General features: G+C 44.8%; 1 protein-coding gene across 1 annotated transcript; it reads left to right on the plus strand.

Annotated features, from left to right (window-relative positions):
* The first annotated feature begins 13,014 nt into the window (after positions 1-13,014).
* Positions 13,015-16,898, plus strand: LOC120648383 (putative receptor-like protein kinase At4g00960). Its single transcript, XM_039925145.1, has 7 exons — positions 13,015-13,818; positions 14,036-14,118; positions 15,293-15,427; positions 15,559-15,769; positions 15,856-16,093; positions 16,196-16,367; positions 16,492-16,898. Exons 1-7 carry the CDS (start codon positions 13,050-13,052, stop codon positions 16,840-16,842), a joined length of 1,959 nt encoding a protein of 652 aa, XP_039781079.1. The 5' UTR covers positions 13,015-13,049; the 3' UTR covers positions 16,843-16,898.
* The last annotated feature ends 764 nt before the right edge of the window (positions 16,899-17,662 follow it).

Consider the following 17,662-nt stretch of genomic DNA (forward strand, 5'->3'; position numbering starts at 1 on the left):
CCCCCCCCCCCCCCCACAGGCCAAAACCCAGGAGAAAGAGCCTAGCTCCCACACACACACCAACACGTCCTGGTAGCCACGCACCGTGGCGGCGCAGTGGACCCGGACTCCAGGAGAACTAGGACCTCGCCAGATAGCTAGAGGAGTGTATGAAGAATGGAAGAGACACTCGATCGCTCTACTGAAATGCTCGTCGTGCCTCAAGGCAGGCAGAGGACCGCAGCAACCAGCAGCGCTTGAGATCTACTCCAGTTGAGACTGCAAAGCACCAGGCGCTGAACCTGCATAGCTCAAATTAGTTTTTGGCAAGTTTCAGAGGTTGCAGATGCTGGGTGGTAAGTGGTAACTCCATCGCTCTCCACGAAGGCAAAACTGGGTTCTGAAAACGATGTGGTTTCCACTATGGTAGGTTGGTTCTATCTATGATTTGATTCAAGAAGGGATGTGGAAAGATGAGACGGGCAAAAAAAGAAAAAAAGAAAAAACGAAGTAGCTGTCAAAGTCCTCGTAAAAGTAGCAGCTTGATAGGAGTTTAGTTTCAAATAAAATAACCTCCAATGAAGGAGATCATCTTCAGACCCAGACCGATGACGACAGTACCATATCTTCCAAAGTCCATTCAGACAAAACACTACCCTCGACGAACAACATGGCATTCGTCGTCCTACTGCTTCTGTTCCCCGTTCAGCCGCAGCCACGCCTTCAGCCTCTTGGACAACCTCTGCAACACGGGATTCGGCGCCTGGTTCTCTGGGAAGGAGGGACATCAATTCGATCCGGACTACACGATGCCGATCCCTTACCTTTCCTCCCGTCTTGTTTTCTTGTCCTGATTTGATCTGGATCTGGTGTGACATCGAGTGTTAGATTAGAGATTATTTCTAGCCTTTGCTTGTGCTGATTCTTCAATTTTTTTTTCAAGAACTTGTAGACGTGGAAGTTCCTGATGCTAGGGGCTTCAAGAGGAGGACCTATAGATTTGTCATTTCTAGGTACTGAAATTTAGAGGTATCTTGTTAGTTTACGATATACAGGTATTTCAGTTGAACACATCAAATCGCTCATGAATCATAACACGTTTTACAGGTTTCAGAAGAGATTATTTCAGAACTAAATAAGAAGAGGGAAGAGATTATTTCAGAACTAAGAAGAGGTATATACAGCACAGATGGCGCAACCAAAGGAGACCGTTGAGAACTTGAGATTACAGGTGATAGAGAGAGGCGGATATGGGCACGACGCTGCATGTATTTGATCTCTGTGCTACGTAATGCCGGGGACAAGTCAATGTGCCTCTGTTGACGCTAATCTGGTCAACATACCGGTGCACTAGAACGTGCGGATCGCAAACGATCGTCACCAGCGGGCTTCAGACGGCGACCGGTCAGACCGGCCACTCCAACCGGTCAGAGCGGTTGAAGGCAGAAACACGCGAAGACCTAGGACCTCGAGCTCGGGAGAGACCCGTCGGAGTTTGAGGAACTAGGGTTGCCTTGAGGTCGGCAGGCCACTCAAGACGCCCTTGAACGCCGTAGAGACGAGCAAAGAACAGCAAGGGGGTTGGAAAAGATTAGGGTTTGAGTAAAAGAGTAAAAGAGATTGTATTGATTCGATTAGAGTTAGAAAACCCTCAGTCGGCCGCAGCCTTTATATTTATAGGCCGGGGAGGACGTACCCCTTCAAAATCGGATTACAATAGGACTCTTAACATGAAACCCTAACCCTACTCGGATTACAGGCCCAGACCGGTCTGACCGGTCGGCCCAACCGGTCAGACCAGTCGGCCTCAGTTATTGCCAATTTTGGCCTCCAACACATGCCCCCTGCCTTTTTGGTGAGCTATGCAAGCTAAAAATCAAGTACCTAAACATGCTCTAATGATACAGAATTACAACTCTAGCACTAGCCTAAAAATAATGCTAAGGGCGATATCCAAATACCGGCCGTCTTCGTCTTCAAGCGTCTTGCCAAACACTTGGGTAGTATTTCTTCAAGTATCTTCCATTCAGCGCCCTGGGTAGACGTTCTCCTTGCAGTGTCTCCACCATATAAGAAATTTTGAAGATAACTTTGACAATCTTGTATGGACCTTCCCAAGCCGGCGACCACTTGCCAAACTTATTACTCTTTGTCCCAGGAGGCAGAATTGTCTTACAAACCAGCTCACCAACATGAAAAGATTTAGGCCTTACCTTCTTGTTATAAGCTCTAGCCACCCGGAGTTTGTCCTTCTCAATTTCCTTCAAAGCTTGTAACCGCTTGTCGCTCACTTTATCAATATTATCCATCATCAAGTCATGATAATCAGCAGCGGAAAGGTCATTTTGTTTAGCCAATCTATAAACGTCCAGATTTATCTCAACGGGTAAAACAACCTCTTGACCATAAACAAGCTCAAAAGGAGTAACTTTAGTAGCACCATATCTAGATATGCGATGAGCCCATAATGTTTCATATAAAACCTCATGCCACCTCTTAGGATTCTCTTCTATCTTTTTCATGATGAGCCTTATTAAAATTTTGTTACTAGACTCGGTCTGACCATTGGACTGAGTATAATATGGAGATGAATTGAGTATCTTGATTTTGTAAGATTCGGCAAATTCTCGTACCTCCTTTAAAATAAATGATGAATCTTGATCTGTTGTCAAAGTTTGAGGAATACCGAATCTATAAATAATATGCTCCGTAATGAACTCAATTACCTCTGTATGTGTCATATTCTTCAAAGGTACCGCTTCGGTCCATTTAGTAAAATAATCCATCGCCACCAACACGAAGCGATGCCCTTTTGAAGGAGGAGGATTAATTTGACCAATAAAATCCAAACCCCATCCTCTGAATGGCCAATGCTTAATGATAGAATATAATAACGCAGCAGGCACCAACTGAATATCACCAAACCGCTGACATTCTACACATCCTTTATAATATCTAAAGCAATCCGAAATCATACTTGGCCAATAAAAACCGGCTCTCCTAAGCAACCACTTCATTTTAGAAGCCGATTGATATGTACCACAGATGTCTTCATGCACTTCTCCCATAGCAACACGTGCCTAATCGGTACCCAAACACTTGAGAAGAACATCATCGGCGGTTCGACGATAAAGCTCATCGTCTACCAAAATATATTTAAATGCCAAACGCCGAATATTTTTCTCTGCATCACGACCAGTGTCCTTTAAATATGATATGATAGGCACCCTCCAATCTTGCACTTCGGCCTCAACCTTTTGAGTAGAATTTTCGGCCGAATTGCTGTTCATGCCGCCCTCAGCGGTCAGACCGGTCTCTGGACCAGTCAGACCGGTCGGAACGGTCAGACCGGTCTCAGCGACCGGTCGGACCGGTTCGTCTAGAACCAGTGACTCGGCTTTAATTCGCATCGGCTTTCTAATGTTGAAACATTTCTTCGCCACATTATAGCATGATGCTTGCTGAGCCAGAGCATTAGCCTTTTCACTATCTTCTCTTGGAATATGTCGAATCACAAATTCATCAAAGCAAGAGATAATATCAAGGCATTTATCAAGATATGCGTTCAAAACTCCATTGTAACATTGGCATACCTTGGATACTTGCTGCACCACCAGAAGTGAATCACCAAAGGCTTCAACATGCTCCATGCCCATGGATTGCAAAAACTCCAAGCCAAATAAAAGTGCCTCATACTCGACTTGATTGTTCATGCAAAATTCTTACAATCGGTTTGATAACTCAAAAACAGCACCACTTGGAGACATAAGAACATTACCAGTGCCAACTCCTTTCCCATCATCACAAACCGATCCATCAAAATATAATTTTCATGGTGTGCAAGTAATATAGCCGACTTCCAAATCATTCTCATCATTAATCCGATGTTCAACAATAAAATCCGCTACAATTTGTCCTTTTACGGACTTCAAAGATTCATAGGCCAAATCATATTCTACAAGTGCATAAGCCCACTTGCCGATTCTCCCACTCAAAATCGGCTTTTGTAACATATGCTTAATAACATCGGCTTGACAAGTTACTATGCATGTACTAAATAACAAATAATGCATCAACTTGGTACAAGCATAATATAAAGATAAGCACAACTTTTCAATAAATATATACCTTGTTTCCGCATCAATAAGTCGTCAGCTCAAATAAGTGATAATATACTCCTTCCCTTCGGTTTCTTGAGTCAAAATAGCACCAATAATTTTATCTTCTGCAGCCACATAAAGCCTGAAAGGAACCCCTCTCCTAGGCGCCTTAAGCACCATCTGTGAAGACAAATAATTCTTAATATTCTCAAATGACTCTTGATGTTCTGCCCCCAAGTAAATTCGGCTTTATCTTTTAACCGAAGGATAGGAGTAAAAGAATTGATTTTTCCGGACAAGTTAAATATAAATCTCCTCAAGTAATTCACCTTGCCCAAGAATTTTTGCAAATTTTTCTTACAAGTTGGAGCCTCAACACGCTTCATGGCTTCAACTCGTTTTGGATCAATTTCTATGCCTTTCTCATGAATAATAAAGACCAAGAACTTCCCAGCCGATACTCCAAAAGAACATTTGAGTGGATTCATTTTCAAACCATACCGACACATTCTTTCAAGAGCCAATCATAAATCAGCCAAATGATTTCCCAAACCGGCCGATTTAATCACAATATCATCAATGTAGACCTCCAATATAACACCAAGTAAATCATGGAAGATCAAATTCATAGCCCTTTGATAAGTAGCACCGGTATTTTTCAAACCAAAAGTCATGACAACCTACTCAAACAAACCGATAAATCCCGGACATCTAAAGGTCGTTTTAGACATATCTTCTTCGGCCATAAATATTTGATTGTAACCGACGTTACCATCAAAAAAACTAATGACACGATGTCCAGAAGCTTCACTAATCAACATATCGGCAATAGGCATAGGATACTCATCTTGAGGAGTAGCTTTATTAAGATTTCTGAAATCAATGCACACTCTAATCTTACCCGAATCTTTCTTCTCAACATGCACAATATTAGAGATCCACTCCGCATATCGACAAGACCGAATAAATCCAGCTTCCAACAAATGATTAATTTCCTCCTTAATTCTATCATTCATAGCAGGATTAAATCGCCCAGCAGGTTGTTTATAAGGTCTAAAATTGACCTTAATCAGTAGCCGGTGTTCAACCAAATCACGACTCAAACCAAGCATTTCAGAATAACTCCATGCAAAGCAATCCACATACTCTTTCAAAGACTTTATTAAGTCGGCTTTATACTCAGCCGATAAATTTGCATTTACAAAAGTCGGCCTAGGAACACTACCATCTCTAATATCTACATTTTCTAAAGGATCAGCCGACGTAAACCCCTGGCCTAATTTCTCCATGTCTTCAGTGTCTTCAATGGCCTCGCACATATCGTTCATCCGCGATCGATAGTGCTCAATCCTCTCCATCAACCAGTCTGCGTCAGACCGGTCTGACCGGTTAGACTAACCGGTCTGACCGGTCAGCTCTACACGCCGATCTGATGACCGGTCTGACCGGTCTGGACATCCAGTCTGACCGGTTTCGCCTGAGTTGCTTGCTGCACTCATTTTATTTGCAATAACATAGCCGATTCTCCATCGGCTTTAGAGTAGCAGGCACGAACCCATCCTTGGTGCAACTGATTAGTTCGAAATCAGACAAATCTAACCCCGAGAGACACTTGATATCATCATGCACACCAAGAGTGTTGGAATCGGCGGTTGCAATGTAGGATGAAGTATCGCCATGGACTACTTCAATCTCATCACCGATCCACTGAATAAGAATTTGATGCAAGGTAGAAGGCGCACATTGATTGGCATGAATCCAATCACGTCCAAGTATCAAGCTGAAATTACCTTGCACCTCGGAGGCAAAGAAGACTGTTGCTAACATCTTGCTCCCCACGGTAAACTCCATGGAAGCCACCCCTTTAGCACCAATAGGATCGCCTCCACCCACGCCTCTGACTGTCATGTTCGTCTTGATTAGCTCTTCATCCGTCCCTCCAAGTTTCTTGTACAATGAATAGGGCATCAAGTTCAAAATTGCTCCTCCATCAACAAGCATGCGAGAAATCAGCCTCCCATTAATGTGCCCCCTCATGTAAAGAGCTTTCAAGTGATTGTCCGATTCCTTTGGCTTCTGGAATACGGCCTCGCGTGGCCCGAAATCCAGAAGAGCTGCTTCCTCCTCCTCCGAAACGGCGTAGTACTCTTCAGAGAATTGCACAACATTTATCTCCATGTTGCTACGTGCTGGAGAAGCCTCATAATCCACCAGTTTCTCATCACCCAAATCTGTAGGAACTGCTAAAACTTCATCGCATGAAGCCGAAGCAGCCGCTTCAGCTTTCTGCTCGACAACAGGCTCAACCGGTCTGACCGGTTGCACCTGGCGGTCAGACCGGTCCTCTACACCAGTCAGACCGGTCATCTAATACGGTTCGACTGGTCCTGTTGACTGTACAGTGGGCTTGGCCCACCATTCTTTGCCCTGAGGAATCATTGGCCGATATTCATTAAAGCGCTCATCTCTGAGCTTCTCGACCTCTTGCTCCTTCTGCTCCTGGCGCCTTAAGCGCTGCAATCTTCTCTTTTGAGAATGGCTCAAACCCGGTGGGCACCACCTAGGCTGATGGTATTTGTTCGCCAAACCACTGCTGCTGGCCTCATGATCATTGGCCAACACACGCTTCTGGTAATCATTTTGAGCCGATTTGTTAAATACCATCGGCTTCTTTCCAACATCTTTGACCACCACATTCACATCACCGATCTTCACAACATCATCGGTGGTGGTCTTCCCAGACTCCACTTGCATGGGCTGCACATCCTCCTCCCTCTTCTTGACATGATATTCCTGCCTTGGAGGATGAGATTGGGCCGGTCTCTGCTGAGACCGGTCTGAATGGTCAGGCTAGACCGGTCTGACCGGTGCAGCATGCTGCTGCTGACCAGATTGGTGCGGGCCCAATCGGTCATGCACCGGCATTCTGGAACCTTCCCCATGATGATGTGACAGATATGGCATAGGGAAGCACTGCATCCAGACTCCTTCGTGCTCCCACACTGGATTTGTAGCATTTGATGCCGGAGGCATCCATGGCATGGCAGCATAGGCCTTCTGGGGTGGGAACACAGTAACGACATCACCTCTGCGTTTGTTGGGTCCTTCCTTCATTGGAGAACCACCTCGACACGGGGGTGACCAAGCTCTCTTTTTTAATGGCCGATCCTGTTGAACGGTCTTAGTGTACTTATTCAGAAGCTGGAGAAAGGTTGGTTTCTGAGCAACCATCCTCCCTTGGATCTTTGGCACATTCTGCTTCCAAGTACCCTCTTCCGGGCGCTTGGGTTTGAAAGTTCTTGGTCGGCCCTGGGGCAGACCGGTCTGACCAGTCGGTCCTGGACAGCAGGCCGACTTGTAGCAGCGGAAGAACTTTCTTGCCCTCCGGGCACTTGAGCTTTGACAGTAATTTTTATTAGCTCCTTGCCATCAGGAGCCTTTTCCAGAACCACTTCCCTGGCCAGAATCTTGTCATTGACATTCTTCGGTCGTGTCTCACCAATCACCACATTCTTGCCTTGTGCTCCTTCGGCTTCCTCTGGCCGAATCAGCACCTTTGCATTGCTCAGATCAATGGTATGTGTATTGGTGTGGACAGGGAATGGCGTCTTATCAACTTTCATCTCAGGAAAGATCAATCGTCCTTCATTCATAGCCGATTGAACCTGACGACGGAATACATTACAATCGTTAGTCGCATGAGAATGAGAATTATGAAATTTACAATATGCTCGCCGCTTCAACTCCTCAAGCGGCTGTATAACATGAGTAATTTTGATATGTCCTAAACGCAACAATTCATTAAATATATGATTGCATTTAGAAACATAAAATGTAAATTTCCTCTCCTCTTTTCGATTCTTTTGAACCGGCTTAAGCGATGCACATGAAGAAGGTTTGGCCGCCGATGGCCAAACAAATTCTGCGGTGTAGACCTCATTATCCTCATCGGCCGAAGAATCGGAATCATATTCAACAACATGAGTATTAGACCGATGAGGCTTATATGCATCTTTGGAATTCTTAATTTTATACTCTTGGTTCATTGCCCGAAGTTGCAAAGCATTAAGATTAAAATAATCAAATCCTTCGAGCTTCTCTTTCAAGTATGAGTGCAAACCATTAAGAGCAACATCTACCAAATCCTTATCAGAAATTGACAGAATAAAGCATCGGTTTTTAACTTCTTTAAACCTCTTGAAATAATCGGATACAAATTCATCTCTAGTTTGTTTAACCGATGTTAAATCTGTCAATTTTGCTTCATTATACCCACTATGAAAGTGATCATGAAATTTTTGTTCTAATTCGTTCCAAGAGCGGACCGAATTTGGGGGTAAAGCAGAAAACCAAGAAAAAGCAATTCCATTTAGCGATAAAGAAAATAAACGTACCCGCAAAGAGTTATTAGAACTAGCTTCACCCAACTGAGCAACATATTGACTTATGTGCTCCCAAGTTGATCGATTATCGTCCCCGCTAAATTTAATAAAATCAGGAACGCTTCATCCCGTAGGATAAGGAACCAAATCATAAGTATCGGGGTACGGTCTTTGATACAACCGATTTCTACTAGGATTTATACCCAACTGACTAAGTTTGGTAGCAAGCAAAGTATTTAAATCCGCTCTCATCCTGGCAAAATCGGCTTCATAGTTCCCGCTACTAGATGTTTGGGCACTTGTTGCTAGACGATTAGTTGCTGGTTCAGTAGTACTCATCGTCTGTGTAGCATGATGGGGATTATTTTTTGTCAAATCATCCCAAATATCTTGTGGCATAGCGGGTGAGAAAGGAGGTTCGCCGTAAGATCTGGTAGTATACGGCGGCACGAAACCCCCCAACTCATCTGTTCGGCCAGGAGCAGCCGAACTCGAAATTGGCGCAAGCGCCGGAGCAGACGCCAAGCCTATCACCATGGCACCGGTCTGATCGGTCTGAGGGACCGGTCTGACCGCACCTGCCGCCGAGGCAGCGGTCTGACCGGTCGTTGCGACCGGTCTGACCGGTTCGGCCGTGGTTGGCCGGACGACGCCTGGTGGTGATGACTGCCCAGCGAAATAATTCGGTGGCATCCCAAATTCCACACTAACTGTAGACGTAGGAGCTGCCGAACTAGGGGTAAGATCTTTAGTAGAGTATGCAGTATTTACAATCTTACCCTTCTCCATCCTATCCATACGCTCAGATAGATCAATCAGAGTGTTTTGCGTGGATAGTTGCGCGTCATTGATCTTCTTCCCAAGATCAGATAATAACATGTTGTATAGATCTTGAGGGGGAGAACTTACATTGACGACTTGAGGAGTAGGCGGTGTAGCAGATTGGGTCCCCGGCATGACGAACTTTTCCTTCTCGATCACACCTTGCCGGGTCTTCCCATAGCATGCGAGCATCTTTGCCCTGATCTCCTCGGATAGATCTTCATAAGTGACATTGATAGCATTCAACGGATCTACCTTGGCCGCATCTCCTATCTCACCGGTCATTGTAACCGATGCAGATTGCTTCTTCTTCCCTAACAGAGTCGCCAAAAAGTATATTGACGCTAATCTGGTCAACACACCGGTGCGCTAGAACGCGCAGATCACAAACGATCGTCACTAGCGGGCTTCAGACGGCGACCGGTCAGACCGGCCGCTCCAACCGATCAGACCGGTTGAAGGCAGAAACACGCGAAAACCTAGAACCTCGAGATCGGAAGGGACCCCGTCGGAGCTTGAAGAACTAGGGTTGTCTTGAGGTCGGTAGGCCACTCAAGACGCCCTTGAACGTCGTAGAGACGAGCAAAGAACAGCAAGGGGGTTGGGAAAGATTAGGGTTTGAGTAAAAGGATAAAAGAGATTGTATTGATTCGATTGGAGTTAGAAAACCCTCAATCGGCCGCAGCCTTTATATTTATAGTCCGGGGAGGACGTACCCCTTCAAAATCGGGTTACAATAGGACTCTTAACATGAAACACTAACCCTACTCGGATTACATGCCCAGACCGGTCTGACCGGTCGTCCCAACCGGTCAGACCGGTCGGCCTCGGTTATTGCCAATTTTGGCCTCCAACAGCCTCTTTACCAAGCTGGTTAATTTGAGCTAAAGTTCTGTTCAGTTGGTTACAAATGCAATGCAACAGCAAGCTGAGTTCGTATAAGCTTCTTGAATTGTTTAAACAGACTAACAGTTGTGCAGAGCTCTTGGGACTCCCAGTTTCTAATGTACTCTTTGAATGCAGGAGGATTCTCATCTGATGCATGCTCATGATTCACTGTCAGTTTCTGAAACAAAAATGAACAGATCGCATCTTTCTTATTACTTAATTGATTCTCCTTCTTAACACGGTATAATAACATGCATTTATTTTAACAATGGGGGTGCTCGTGTTCTAGAAAAATACTAATTTGTGCCTGATTGTTTCAGAACAGAGGCTTGTCCTGTCCTGACTTCCACATCTCAGTCCAAGCTCGAACTTTAGGTACCCGATGGCTAACTGCATGAGTGTTTATCTTTGGATTCCAGCTCCATGTGTTGCAACTGAATTATACTTGCTGGCCAATATTTTTTCTTCTTCATTATTCTTGATGGTGGTCGGTGGAGAGACTCATGTGCTGGCGGTTGACGCCGTACTTTGTCTAATGTGAAATAACGTACAACCATCATTCCTTAATATTTCATTAGTTCTTGTCATGATGTTTAAGTCATATTGTAAGTTTGTAAATACCCCGGCTAGTAGATAATAGTAGCCAGGGCCACCTCTAGGGCCATTGCGATTGCTGGAGAGGCGACGGAGACAGACAGGAGACAGACAGCGGACGATCCAGCCAGCCATCTAGGAGACCGTAGGATTGCAGGAAACACCGAACATGATCCGCGATTCATGCCCTGCTCATTTGAATTCGTGAATCATAAGGTAGCGATTAAATCGTTTGAGGTCAACTATATTACAAGAATAACTTGGACATGATTGATCCTGGTATTGTTCTTAATGATTTTGCATCAAGAAGTAATGCGGGAAGGAGTTTTCTTAAGGACTGAAGCATTATTTTATTCCTCCCGGCGGCTACTGCCGTCCGAGGCTCCGAGCTATCGCCAACAGCCACGCAGGCTGATCCTTGCGCACGGGCCACGATGAAGAGGCTTCAGCTATTCTTTTATTGTCTTTTTTTTCTTTCTTTCTTTCTTTCTTTCTTTTTTTCACATGGGCTTTTAGTCCTAGCCGAATTGTCCAACCCAGCGCTAACTTTGTATACTCGTATGCAAATAAAAATTCAAATAAAAAAAGATTCGTACTTCAAAAAATATTAATTATGTTTAAACTATACTTTTCTAAATATTTTTTGGTCCTAGAACATTTGTTCCAAATCATTTTTCTCTTGTTCTAGAAACATTTTATTTTGTTAGATACAATTTCTTTTCTCTAACGGTGGCCCTGTATATTTGGTCTTTGTATTTTATAATGCACATATTTTTGGAAACATTTTTCATTGTTTGGAACAAATTCTTTTCTCCAAACATTTTTTTACTTGTTCTCAGAACAATTTATTTTGATGTGACATTTTTATTTGTTACCTATTTTTTCATGAAACATTTTTATTTTTTCACTTATTTTTCGTGAATTTTTTATTTATTCTAGAGCAATTTCTTTTGTTGCGGAACAATCCAGTGTGGATTACATGTACAGTGCCAACATCATATTTTCTTCTCGGCAGTACGGCAGCCAATTGCATACAGTACAACAGAGCTTTCATGTGTAAACCGGCGGCTTCTACGATGGCGTGGTGGCCAATCACATGCAGCGATGAATAGACCTCCCAAGTCATGTGATTTACTCCCTTCATCTCTAAATAATTGTCGTTCTCGCTTCTCGAGAAATGACTTTGATTGATTTTGTATAAAAATATATTAATATTTATAATACATAATTGATATCATTAGATAGATTTTTTTATTTAATTTTTTAAAAAAATTATTTTGATGTATAAATCTTGCACATATTAAAAAAAACTCTACCCGGGGGAAGAAACGACCCCACCGTTTTTTCATTAAGAGGAAGCCACACCGGCTTACCCGGGTAGAGAAACCCCCCGAACCCTGGCCCATGCCCGTGAGGGCCAAGCCTTACGGCGAGCACAGCGAGGGGTTTTTTTCTCTCAGCAGCCTGAAATTCGCTTCTGATGAGAATCGAACTCAGGACCTGCTGAGAGCGCGACGCTACCGGGCCGGGCTAGCCATCTCAACCGCCCGGCCTTTCGCATCTTGCACATATTTTATACAAATAGAGTCAAAATTGTGGCACACACACCAAAAACGACAAATAAAAAGGAATAGAGGAGTAGTTATTATTTGAACTAATCATATTAGTTTTATTTTTACCTCTAGATCATTGTACTATCCATGATGTTCTTTAAGAATTAAATATATATCATTAGTATTATTATCTTTTTATATAAAAAAAGTTAATCTAAAGAGCTATAATGTCTGGTTCGCTCGAGAACCCTTGAAATTATAGAGCCAGCCCTGAAAGTTTATATATTTGAGTTAATCATATTAGTTTTATTTTATCTCTAGATTGTACTATAGATGATGTTCTTTAAGAATTAAATATATGTCATTAGTATCATTAGCCTTTTTATCTACTATCACAGATGAAAAAAAAGTTATTATGAGGTAATCATATTAGTTTTATTTTACCTCTAGATTGTACTATTTAATATATTCTTTAATAATTAAATATATGCCATTAGTATCGTTATCTTTTTTTATCTATACTATCACAGATGAAAAAAGTTAATCTAAGTAGCCCTAATTAATGTCTGGTTGGCTCGAGAGCCCTTTGAAATTATGGAGCCAGCCCTGTTAGCAGCTCCGCCGCTGCAATCAGCAACCACACCATGAACGCCATGGTCGTCTCCTTCCTCCTCCTAGCTCTGTTGTCCGCCCACCTCCACCCCGGCCGGAGCCAACAAGGCTTCCACCTCATGAACTTTCTGTGCAACAACGGCAGCTCCTACGCCCTCAACTCCACCTACCACTCCAACGTCGTCGCGCTCCTCGGCTCCCTGTCCGCGGACGCGTCCAACTCCACGGTCGGCTTCGCCACCGGCGCGGCCGGCCGCGGCCCGGACCAGGTCTGGGGCCTCGCGCTCTGCCGCGGCGACGTCAACGGCACCAGCTGCGCGTCCTGCCTCGCCCTCGCCCTCGCCCCCGGCGTCGCGCTCGACAACTGCCGCGGCGTCCGGGACGTTTCCGTCTACTACGACCGCTGCCTCCTCCGTTACTCGAGCGAGGACTTCCTGGCCAGCCCGGACGACCCCGGCACGCCGATGCAGTATAGCCCCAACCGGGACGTGAACATCACCGGCGACCCCGCGGGCCGGTTCGTCGGGCCCGCGGCCGACCTCGTCGGCGCGCTGTCCGGCTGGGCGGCGCGCAACTCCACGGCGAGGTACGCCGCCGGGGTGATGTCCTCCGCCCAGGGGTTCACGACGACGGACTTCGCCGTGGTGCGCAACATCTACGGGCTGGTGCAGTGCACGCCGGACCACTCGCCGGAGGCGTGCCTGGGGTGCCTCGGCAGGCTCAGGGACCAGATGCCGGCCTTGTTCAATGGCACCTCCGGCGCGCAGGTCAACCTGGTGTGGTGCAACCTTAGGTACGAGGTGTTCCCCTTCTACGACAGCAGCCCGGTGGCGAGGCTCGTCGCGCCGCCGGCTCCGCCGGCGGGTGGTGCGTCGAGCCGGAACGACGGTAAGCTAGCTATCAGATTTCCTGAGCAATTTCTGTGGCCTGCAACATGCCGACGAGGCCGATGGATTTCACGATTGTGCCACGCTCTGATCAACAACTGCCCTGGAAGTACTATCTGTGAATAATTTTCAACGACTTGGAGAAGTCATGGAAAGTCCACGCTTTCATCACTTGCCCTGTCCACTTGTAACTGCAGTGAAGAGGACAAGGGGAGCAGGACATGCAGCGTCAGCAGCTGCCATCATCCTCGGCGTCGTCCTTGTGTCCGCGTTAACGGTCTTCCTCCGAAGAAAAGCTCAAGTAAACCAACGTGAGTTGTATCTTACTGTTGCTAACTGGAGGCTCCTTTGAAACCTTCACTTAAAACTATCTAAAATCATAAGTGGACACTCTAAAAATCATGATTCTTAATAGTGGGCTAAGAGGTTTGGTGACTGGACTCTAAAAACAGCTAATATCGGGTTAAATCAGACTATAGAGGGCTATAGCGGCTAAATGACACATGAGTTCAAATAGCGGCACCATGCCTCAAATAACTATATATAGCGGGAGATTTAAAACCTTGCTAAAAATAGAGAAAATTCTAAAAAATTCTCATAAAAATCAGAAACATCCAACAATCAACCCTAATCATAATAGTCATTGGATATGTTATTTTTCCTAATAAATTACCTACCTCTGCCATTATGAAAATAGACTAAAGTAACCCCCTAAACATGTATCTAAATTACCCATCTCTACCATTATAAAAAAAATTAAAGTAAATTCCTAATCTTAGTGTAAATTACCACCTATGTTATTGTAAAAATAATGCAAATAACCTCTAAATTTGCAAATAAATTATTCAATTATGTCATTATTAAAAGTTAAATAACCTCTAAATCTGAATCTAAATTATATAGATAGCAAAATATTAAAGTGCACCAGAATAAAATTTTAAATTACTATTTCTATAATTATTAATATATTATTTATATAAAAATACTACTCACGATACGTGTCACCATGTACTCATGTATGATGGAAGAGATAAGAGTATCAATTCACAAACAAATGGTCCAATTAAATATATATCAAACGCAACGTGGTGCAAAATAAAATTTATTGCAAGACAATGATAAATATGTATTTAGAGTATATTTTAGAATATTTAATAGATGAAAGAGAACAAGATAGATAATTATAATTATTATATATAAGGCTTATTTTTATATTAACTCTAATTAGCCCGTGCTAGAGCACGGGTTGATAGGCTAGTTGTATCAATGCGCTGCGCTCTTGTGTTCCGAAGGAAGCATGTTCTTCACATTCTTTGATCTCAAGTGCAATGGCTATGCTATGTAGTCAGAACTCCAGCTTCGTCTTTACTTACATTTAGCAACATAGATTACATAGAACATTGGAAAAGAGAATTAAAGCAAACGGGATTTGAAAAACTAGTAGCCAGCTTAATTCAGTGATAATGAAAACAAAGCATGTATTTGCAGTTGACGAAGACGACGAAGATTCCGGGTCACTTCTCTTTGACCTGACAACGTTGAGAAGGGCAACGGCAAATTTTGCAGAAGAGAATAAGCTTGGGCATGGAGGTTTTGGTGCAGTGTACAAAGTAAGCCGGACAACTTCAAACATTTATTTTATATCTTCAGTTTTGATAAGAACTCTGTAACTAAATTTCCAAGCAAGATACTTAATCTTCCCCAACACAAACTGTACTGGTACCTGAACAATGGTTTTCAGGGGTTCTTGCCCGACGGGCGGCAGATCGCCGTGAAGAGACTGGACAAAGCTTCATCCCAAGGCCTGGAGCAGTTGAAGAACGAGCTGCTGCTGGCCGCCAAGCTTCGGCACATTAACCTCGCGAAGCTTTACGGCGTGTGCTTGAAGGGACAAGAGAAGCTGCTCGTCTACGAGTACCTGCCCAATCGAAGCCTGGACACCTTCCTCTTCGGTACAAAACGATACACAGCTAATAATTAACATGGATGATTTGTCAACACTAATTACTCATGGCAGTTAGCATGTTTGTTTCTGCAGCATCCGAGAAGCGCCCATTGTTAGGATGGGAGGCAAGGTACCTTATAATCTACGGAACAGCGCGAGGTCTACTGTACCTCCACGAGGACTCGCAGGTCAAGGTCGTGCACCGTGATCTCAAGGCCAGCAACATCCTGCTGGACGCCGACATGAACCCAAAGATCTCCGATTTCGGGCTGGCAAGGCTCTTCAACGGCGACAAGACGACTACCCTCACAAGCCGAGTCGTCGGGACACTGTAAGTAACGAGCATGCATGATGAAGCATTAACATCCTGGATCAACCATCCCTCCCAGTCCCAGGAGCATTCCGATCCGCTGCATTGTTTTGGATGTTGCAGAGGATACATGGCACCGGAGTACGCAGTCATGGGGTACCTTTCGGTCAAGCTAGACGTGTACAGCTTTGGAGTCCTGGTCCTGGAGATCGTTACCGGGAGGAGAAACACCGATGCCTGCTTTGAATCATCAGATTCAGAGGTAGACGAAGGATCCAGCACGATGCTGAGCTACGTGAGTCGTCGTCCTGATTAATCTCTTTTTCTGATCCTCTCACGAAATGCAACAAGATCATGGGAACAACAATATGGTTTACCTAATAAATTAAAATCTATCCTGTCATGTTGTTACGTGCCAGGTATGGGATCACTGGTCCAAGGGAACGGCGCTGAAGACCATGGATCAGGCGCTGGACGGCCAGGCCCCGGAGAACGAGGTGCTCAAGTGCGTCCACCTCAGCCTCCTCTGCGTGCAGGAGAACCCGGCGGACCGGCCGACAATGCTGGACGTCCTCGTCATGCTCCACGGCCAATCCTCGAGCTTTGCCACGCCATCGAAGCCGGCGTTCACCTTCGTGCACGGCGAGACGTCGAGCTCCGGCGAAAGGCCTAATGTATGTGGAGGTTCAGGCAGCCAAGGTGCAGCAGCAGCTGCTGCTGCTGTTTTCTCTGTGAACGAAATGTCTGTATCGGAGTTCCAGCCTAGATAGGCAGGTAAAAGGACAGACGAATTGTTCTTGCGGATATGTTTGCAAGCTTTCTTTGCAATGGTCATGTTACTTTCCATTTTACAACCTCAGCATTCATTCAATATGAAAAACAAATGTTTTTAGAGTCCTTAGAGGTTCCAAATTGGCGGTATATATTCACTGGAATTTGGATTGAGCACCTCGCTCTCCGGGGTGTATTTTGAATAGAGAATGTACCCACCCACTCAGTTTCAAATGTAGTGGTTCTAGTTGCAATTAGATTGTGTCCGGTTGCAACTGGGTAGATTTGAGTTGCAACCGGTTCACTTCTAGTTGCAACTGGTTCATGTCCTATGGCAACCAGTCAGTTTGAGTTGCAATTGGTTCCCGTCCAGTTGTAATTCGATCATTCTGAGTTGCAACTCGTTCGCGTCCAGTTGCAACTCATTCGCGCCCAGTTGCAATCCGCGTAGTATCTCAATTGTAACAGCAGAGTGGTTGTATTCTATACAGAAAATACGCCTTATTGCACTTTACTCTCGTCCTATATAGGGCTATTCCATACCCGAGCCAACCCACCCCCACCGTTCCATGGAGCAGAGGCGCGCGATTTTCCTCCCCCCTTCCGGTTTTCCATGGAGCCGCTCGCTGGTTTTCTATTGCCCGCTCGCTTGTAGTGCAGCTGTTTTTATTTGGCATAACCATGACAGCAAAGTCTCATGTGAGCACAACATCAGAGAAGGCACACGGCTTAGTTCGGTAGCATGGGGAACGTCGGGGAGGGAATGAGATGCTGTGGGCACGAATCATGGCTGGATAGCGGAGGAACACAGGAGCCCCC

Source organism: Panicum virgatum, chromosome 9K, assembly GCF_016808335.1.
Source record: "Panicum virgatum strain AP13 chromosome 9K, P.virgatum_v5, whole genome shotgun sequence".
Classification (NCBI taxonomy): Eukaryota; Viridiplantae; Streptophyta; class Magnoliopsida; order Poales; family Poaceae; genus Panicum; species Panicum virgatum.

What these genes read in the sequence shown, in the direction of transcription:
- LOC120648383 (XM_039925145.1), top strand. Translation starts at nt 13,050, where the DNA reads ATGAACTTTCTGTGCAACAACGGCAGCTCCTACGCCCTCAACTCCACC. An exon ending in TCCTCCGAAGAAAAGCTCAA is followed by an intron (nt 14,119 to 15,292) that starts GTAAACCAACGT and finishes ATGAAAACAAAG; the next exon opens with CATGTATTTGCAGTTGACGA. An exon ending in AGCCGAGTCGTCGGGACACT is followed by an intron (nt 16,094 to 16,195) that starts GTAAGTAACGAG and finishes TGGATGTTGCAG; the next exon opens with AGGATACATGGCACCGGAGT.